We start from the raw sequence: 7905 nt of genomic DNA, 5'->3' as shown, positions 1-7905 counted from the left end.
ATCTGTAACTCCAGCCCCACGGACTCCAATACTTTCTTTTTGATCTTTGCAGGTTCCAAGCATGCATATGGTACACAGAGCTACATGTAGACAAAACACCCATACACATAAAATAAGTTAGTAATAATAAAGTAAAAAGAAAGGTAACCCCACTGGCTGATAGCACACTTCAATGGACACTGAAAGTAAAATAATCTGGTCCTGGTGAATGAGAGGGTTCAGATGGGTCTGAGGCAGGAGCACCGGTGGTGGGGAGACTGGTCCTTCAGTGTTCTCAGGAGTCCCGATGCTTTTTCGTTGACTTCAGCCTTTTCCAGCTGCCTTCGCCTCTTCGTCCACTTCATTGACTTAACAAGGAATCTCAGGCCAGCTTCCGTGTTCACTGCTGGCTGGCATTTTCCCTGGGGAAGACTAGGAAGCTGGTCTATAATTACTCACATTAGAAGCTGGCAGCTCCCCAAGCCACGTTTCTACCTGGACTGGTTCAACCCAGACATGCTAAACTTGGTGGGATGTGCACAAGCAGAGGCTTCATCTTCCAAGCTGCCTTAAGAGGGTGGCCTTGGCACCAGCTGGCATGGCTGAAGCTCTCCTACCATGAGGCCTGTGAAGGTCAGATTTTAAAGTAACGCTTTGGCTCCCTGGTACAGTTGCAGTATAAAGCTTTAGAGGAGACCTCTGACTGCAGGCTTGACAAGGAACCTGGCTCAGATGCTGTGACTAGGTGGACCCCTGCGAGGTTGAGTAGTTGAACACCAGCTTCTTTAACTGAGTCTATACTGTGCCAGCCCTGGCCTAAGCTGCTTACACACACATGGTCTCTAAACGCAGTATTTCCTTAAAGGAAATGCCGATCCCTTTTTACAGATCAGTGTGAAACTCAGAGAGGTGGGCTAACTGGCTGAGCGGTGGACCTGCGGCCATGGGTTCCCATCCTTACACCTGCTCTGCCTTCTGGACAATTGGTCATAGGACCTTTCAAAGGTTGTCTGTGCCAGGATGGGGGATAGGGAGATTCTATAAGCCATAAATTCTACATGTTATGTGGGCCACGGATTTGTCCAGACATATCTCCAAGCAGCTAAAAAAAACCAAGTTTGGTTGAGTCAGATTCTTTGAAAAATTTCTCTCTGCTGGAGGTGGTGGTCCATGCCTTTAATCCCACCACTCAGAAGGCAGAGACAGGAGGATCTCTGTGAGTTTGAAGATAGGTCTGGGGTGTGCATGTGTGTGTGGAGAGAGAGAGAGAGAGAGAGAGAGAGAGAGAGAGAGAGAGAGAGAGAGAGAGAGAGAGATTTCCAGGACACACAGAGAAATCCTGTCTCAAAAAATGAAAACCAACTAACCAAAGAACAGCAAAGCATGCAGATAAGGCTAAGGCTGTGGGCAGCAGCATGGTGATCCCACCGTGGCAGGCAACTGTGGCAGCAGCTTTGAGGCAGTGGAATCAAGGCAGGGGACAGAGAGTCTGCAGGAGGAGGAGGAAGACGCATGCAAGTTCCTAACTTGCTCCTATGGACTGGGAGTGGAGCGACGCAGAAGCCCCAGAACCTTCGAGAGTCCCAAATGCTGTTGTAGTTTTCTTCTCCTCTACCTCTAAAAGCAGGACTTTACCTCCTGCCCTGCAGGGCTCCTATCTGGGGGAGGGGCTTTGGAGGGGGAGTGCAGTCCCTGGGCAGACTCAGCCCATGGAACAGGCAAGGCTGGCCTTGAACCTTCAATGCTCCTGTTTCAGGTTCCTGAGTACCTGGGGCTACAGAGGAGCTGGCCTGTGAGGCCAGGTTTGGCTGGAGTCTATTCATATGCATGCTTCCATTCCTCTAAAGATCCCCCTCCCACCTTCTTGGTCAGACATATTTTCCTGTTATTTCATCTCCTTCTTTAGCTTTTGTGTGTGTGTGTGTGTGTGTGTGTGTGACAGGGCCTCAAACTTGCTATGTAGTTGATGATGACTTTGGATTTCTGATCCTTCTGCTCTACCTCCTCAGACCTGGAATCAGATATGGGATGCTGGGGAGGAACCCAGGGCTGCATGCAAGCTAGGTACACACCTTCCAGAATACCAAAGATGAGCCTAGCCAAGTAAGCAACTACCCCACCCCAGGTCTCCAGAGCGGCTTCGTGCCCTGGCCCTGGCCTCCCTACCCCGGGACCAGGCAGTGGTACTTGCACCCCACCCTCTTCCTAAGCTCTTTTCTCAGCAATTATATTCAGGGAGCCTTTTCATTTCCTGGAAACTGAAGATCTCCAGGGGGAGGACAGCTTTGGATGTGTGAATACACAGTACTTGGTTGGGGGTGCTCATTCTGAATAATAGAATTAGGGGTGGTGTTTGTTTGGTTTGGTTTCTGGTGGTGTCTTGGAACCCAGGACTGGATGCATACAAGGCGGGTCGTTCTACCAATTGAGATACATCATCCCCTGGCTCCTTCTGGTTCTTTTTTATTTAACTTTTTAATCACTTCCATTGAGTTCTCAGGGCCTTACGGAAGGAGATGGCGGGATGGTCGGTGGCTGACAGAGGAGAAAGTTGGCCCGCGCTTCCTCCTGATAGGCAAGAAGGGACCGTGGTGCTTGGAAGCACGAAGGCGTGGTCTACACTGAGACCAAAGTCACCCAGCAGTTCAGGTTCAGCCTTTAGGGCTGTGGAGCTAGCGACTTCAGGGAACCTATGTTCCTGACCTGCCTGGCCTGATGTGCTTTCAACTCTACTCCGGCGCCTCAGTTCTCCCTCCTTTCCTTCCTGCTGATCCAGCCAGCCAGGCTTTCTCCTCCTCTATTCTCGCCTCCTCTCTCCCTCGAATCCAGTCCTGGTTTCCCCGCTGCCAGCTCCTTCGGCTGCCTGCTGGGCTCGCTCCCCTCCTCCGCCCCCGCCTCTCCGGTCCCGGCGGTCTGCTCGGCTCCCCGGCTCTCCCCCCAGCCCAGCCACCCGCGGCTCCACTCGCCCAGTCCGGCCGCTCCAGTCCGGATCTCTCTGCCTCCCGACCCGGGTGCGAGTTCCAGCAGCTGGCGAGGGGGCGGCAGCGGCTGTCCCGGGTTCCCCTCTGCCGCCTCGTCAGCCCGAGGTTGGCGGGGAGAGAGCGGCCGGGCAGCCCCTGGAGCCCCTACGAGGACAATGCACCCGGCGCTGGGCCACCCTCGCGCGCTCTCGTCCGCGCCCGCCTCCTTTCCGCCGCCCCCCGCCGCCGCCCGGCTACAGCCCCTCTTCCTCCGGGGGGGCTCCTCCCGCGGCCGGAGAGGCTCGGGCGACAGCAGCACCAGCACCAGCACCAGCCGCGGAGGGGGCGGCGGCAGACGCGGCGGAGGCGGCGGCTCCCCGAGCAGCAGCACAGGCGCGGAGCGAGAGGACGACGACGAGAGCATTAGCATCAGCAAGCCACTGGTGCCCGCCGCCGCCGCGCTCCCGGGGCCCCCGGCTCAGGCGGGCGTCCCAGTCTCCGCCACCGCGCCGGTCGCCGCCTCCTCCACTTCCACGCCCACCTCCTCCTGCAGCATGACCGCCGCGGACTTCGGCGCGGGCGCCGCGGCCGGCACCGTCGGGGGCCCCGGGAGCCGCTCGGCGGCGGGCGCAGGAGGCACGGGGACCGGCGGCGCCGCCTCCTGCTGCTCGTGCTGCTGTTGCTGCTGCGGCCGCCCCACTCGCTCGGGCCGCAGGGGTCGGCGCCGGGGCTGCTCGCCAAGCCCCGGGTGCCGCTGGGGCTACCAGGCGCTGTCTGTGGTGCTGCTGCTGGCGCAGGGCGGTCTGCTGGACCTGTACCTCATCGCTGTCACTGACCTGTACTGGTGCTCTTGGATCGCCACCGACCTGGTGGTGGTGGTGGGCTGGGCCATCTTCTTCGCCAAGAACAGCCGGGGCCGTCGGGGCGGCCCAGCGAACAGCACGCACAACCACCACCAGCTCCACCACCACTCGGCTCCGCCTCTGCACCTATCCGCTGCGGCGTCGGCGGGGGCCGGGGCCAAGGCCCGCGGGGGCCGAGGAGGTTCTGGAGGCTCCGGGGCCGGACCGGGGACCGTTGGGGCAGCGGGCGAGTTCGCCTTTGCGTACCTGGCTTGGCTCATCTACTCCATCGCTTTCACCCCTAAGGTGGTGCTCATCCTGGGCACATCCATCCTGGACCTCATCGAGCTGCGCGCGCCCTTTGGCACCACGGGCTTTCGCCTTACCATGGCGCTGTCCGTGCCGCTGCTCTACAGCCTAGTGCGTGCCATCAGCGAGGCGGGCGCGCCCCCGGGCTCGGCGGGTCCCCTGCTCCTGCAGCCACAGCAGCATCGCGCGGCGGGCTGCTTCCTGGGCACGTGTCTGGACCTGCTGGACAGCTTCACGCTGGTGGAGCTGATGCTGGACGGCCGTGTGCCGCTTCCGGCGCACCTGCGCTACCTGCTCATCGCCGTCTACTTCCTCACTCTTGCCTCTCCAGTGCTCTGGCTGTACGAGCTGAACACTGCCGCAGTAGCTACGTCCTGGGGCCAGGCCTCCGGGCCTGGAAGCTGCAGCCGCCTTTTGCGTTTGCTGGGCGGCTGCCTGGTGGACGTGCCCTTGCTGGCGCTGCGCAGCCTCTTGGTCGTGAGCTACCAACAGCCGCTGTCCATCTTCATGCTCAAGAACCTCTTTTTCCTTGGCTGCCGTGGCCTGGAGGCCTTGGAGGGCTGCTGGGACCGGGGGAGTTGGATATCCCCAAGTCGGGCCAGAAGCAGCTATGGTGCTCCTCCCTCTGCCCCTCCACCACCTCCTCCACCACCACCTCAGGGAGGTTCCCAGCGGGGCCACTTGGAAAATGAAGGGGGCCCTCATGGCTATGTCAACACTCTAGCTGTGGCCTCTCAGAATTGAAGCAGTGAAGGGCAGGGGCCCTGATCTTGGCTTTAGGGTTTCCGGTCGCCTTGGCTATGTTTGGAGGTAACAATTGATAAGGCAGAAGGCCAGTGGATTCTTCTGCACCCCATGGGTAGAGACTCCTTGGAGGGAGACCAGCAATATACCATGAGGAAGAAGGGCCCATGTTCACCACAGTCTTCCCTGTCCTCACATACAAGGGATTGGATACACGTGCCACAGGCTTTCCTCGCCTTCATCCTGATTCCTGTTCCTGCAGGGGGAGAATGGAGGAAAGGGGTTCAGGCAGGGATGGTGAGCGTTGGTGTGTGTGTGTGTGTGTGTGTGTGTGTGTGTGTGTGTGGTGTAGTATATTTTCTGGGTGTCAGTCCCATGCCCCTTGCAGTGGGAAGGAGATCTACAGAGGCCTTGCTTCGCAGCACACATACCACCATGCTTTCCTGCCTGAACCGATGACCGCCGTCCCCTCGATGGATGGAGTTGCTCGGTCGCTGTACTCCATGGTCTTCCTCCCTCCTGCTCCTCTCTGCTCAGCTTGGAGGAGGACCAAACACCCACCCTTTCTTGGGTGAGCACACATCTCTACCTCTGTGCTTCCATTTCCAGTGCATCACACACTGATGCTGCTTGAAAAAAAAAATTAAACACTCAGAAGTTGCATTCAACAGGGCCACTGGATCCCCTTGGGGTTTGGTGCCAGATATTACAGGGTCTGTGGAGTACCAGCCATTGGCTTGCTCTCCCTCCGTTCCTCCCTCTGCACCAGAATCATTATCCTTCCTGTGTTGGTGCTGGCCGGGTTGGGCTTGGGTTCAGAGCAACTGCTTTAGTGGGTTCAAATGTATGTGAGGTCAGGCCTCTTAGGGACCCGGTGGAGTAGCACCTGTGCCTCTAGAAAGCTTGGCACAGAGCAGAGAGGGTGTGTGACCTTTCACCTCTCCTCTGCTTCAGATCTCTTCAGGGAGAAGGCACACTGCAGAACCCTCCTGCCTAGCCTTCCCCAACAGGGTCCCCTGGAGAGGCTGTCCTTAGGACTGTCCTTCAGGGTTGGCTCCTGCAGGCTTCCCGAGGGATTTCATGCTTGGAGTCGTTAAGGAGGTATATGTATTCTGAGGGCAGTCAAGGTTCAGAAGGCACAAGGAGCCAGGCCGGGGTATACTCACCCCGACAATGGGATTTGAGGTGGTGGTGGTGGGGGGAACTTAAGAATTTCGGTTCCTCTCCTGTTTTGGGAGTTTTATGCGGCACAATGAACCTAAACAAGGGACCAGGAAAAAAAAATGATCTGTAGTTCTGTCTGTTACTTGCTAGGTTTGAATACCATACCAGTTTACTGTCCAGGCCTCTGGGGTAGTAGTCTTTGAGTTGGGGCTTGAAGGGTCTGGTCATAATGCTGCCGTAAAGGTAGCCAGAGGAGGAGCTGTCCTGGAGGAGGTCTCTGCTTCTATACCGTGTCTGGCCTTAGGCTGGGAGAACTGAGGAAGGTTCGCCAGCTAGGGTGGGGGACAGGCATCGCAGGGTCCTCTAAAGCCAAGCACAGGGGAAGGACCAAAGTGCCAAGTCACTGACTCGGCAGCCAGGCCCACGTCCCTCATCCCCCTTGCCTCTGTTAGGACCTACTGAGAACCAAGGGCTGCATGGGGCCCCTCTTATTCAGTTGCCCGGGGCTACAGGCTGAGGGTATCTATGTGAACAGAAGCACGGACAGCTGAGCTGGAACATTCGTGGGCCTGCCCAGCTAGCGTGGGCCGTGTGGAGGGTGTTTATAGTCTGTGCTCTACGCTCCTGCTCTCTCGACCTCGGCCAACTAGCTGCTTCTCACAGTAAGCCTGCCTTTTCTTCTCACCCTGGCTGACTCTCCTTCTGACTGGACTCAAGGTCCCGGGCCTAAGGCCCGGGCGGGGGCTGCAGCTGCTCCCACTGCTCTGATTGTGTCCCCCAGCTTCGCCATGTTTCTTGCTACCTAATTTCAATGACTGTGAAAAGAAATGATCTCTGAGCCATGGCCAGCTCTGGCTGGCCCCCAACCCACCTTCTTTCTACTGTTTGGATAGCTGTCCCTCTGCTGTGGAAATGCTGTCTGCTGCTGAGAGACTGACACTGGATTTAGGACAGAAGGCTGCCATTTCCTTGGTACATCAAGAGTCATGGTCACATGGCCATGTGTGAGCGAGGCCAGGGCTGCTGAGGACCTAGTGAGGGTCCAGCACGGCTCCTGTACATCATCTACGAGTCTTCTGTGAGTATCTGACTCAGGACTGGTCCCTTCCTCTGGGCTATTTATTTTGGCTCTTTTCAGTCATTCCCCTGTTCCATTCACACATGACCTACTAGTAAGGCCTCTTTGTTTCTTCTCTTGCTTTCTAGGGTATCTATAGATAGGGATCAGACTTGAGATGTCCCCAAAGTGTCATGACCAGAATAGTACGCTGTCCTGAAGCCCGATGAATGGATCGTGGAAGGAAGCCTGGGCTCAGAATTTAGCCTTGTGGGCTCCTAGCCTCTGAGCATGGAAGCAGAGGGCCTAATATCTGAGCTTCAAACGGTACCTGGTTTTTTTGTTTGTTTGTTTGTTTTTTGTTTTTCCCAAGTGCTGGGATCAAAGGCATGGGCCACAACTGCCCAGCTGGTACCTGGTTTTAAAAAACAAGTTAATTACTTTGTAGTACTGAGGATTAAACCCAGGGCCTCAGGCACGCTTGGTGAACGCTCATCAGCCTGCCATGCAACATCCCCAACCAAGTCTTATTCATTCTATGCTGTCTCTAAAGACTTGCACCTCACCTTTTAAACATGTCTTTGAGTGGGCGTCTCATTGTGTTCCCAGGGCTGGCTTAGAATTTGGGGGTTTAGGAGACTCTCTTTAGCCTCCCAAGGAAACAGGTGTGTCCTGTTTCATCCAACCAAGACTGTTCCTGTTAAACATGCCCTGGGAAGCGGGCAGGTGTGGGGACCCAGAGCTGGGACAGCAAGCCTGGAAGAGGCAGAGAAGTGGCACCTCGCTAGCATTCATCACATCCCCCCCCCCTTTTTAAAAATAAAACCAGGCTCTGTTCTGAAAATAAAAA

At 56.6% G+C, this 7905-nt stretch overlaps 1 protein-coding gene across 1 annotated transcript; it reads left to right on the top strand.

Annotated features, from left to right (window-relative positions):
- Positions 1-2954: 2954 nt before the first annotated feature.
- On the top strand, positions 2955-7905 carry Tmem121b (transmembrane protein 121B). The gene is made up of 2 exons (XM_021191293.2): positions 2955-7076; positions 7205-7905. The coding sequence occupies exon 1, from the start codon at positions 3116-3118 to the stop codon at positions 4832-4834; it is 1719 nt and encodes a 572-aa protein (XP_021046952.1). The 5' UTR covers positions 2955-3115; the 3' UTR covers positions 4835-7076; positions 7205-7905.

Source organism: Mus pahari, chromosome 2 (assembly GCF_900095145.1).
Source record: "Mus pahari chromosome 2, PAHARI_EIJ_v1.1, whole genome shotgun sequence".
Taxonomy (NCBI): domain Eukaryota; kingdom Metazoa; phylum Chordata; class Mammalia; order Rodentia; family Muridae; genus Mus; species Mus pahari.
This window is presented reverse-complemented; position numbering and strand designations above follow the sequence as displayed.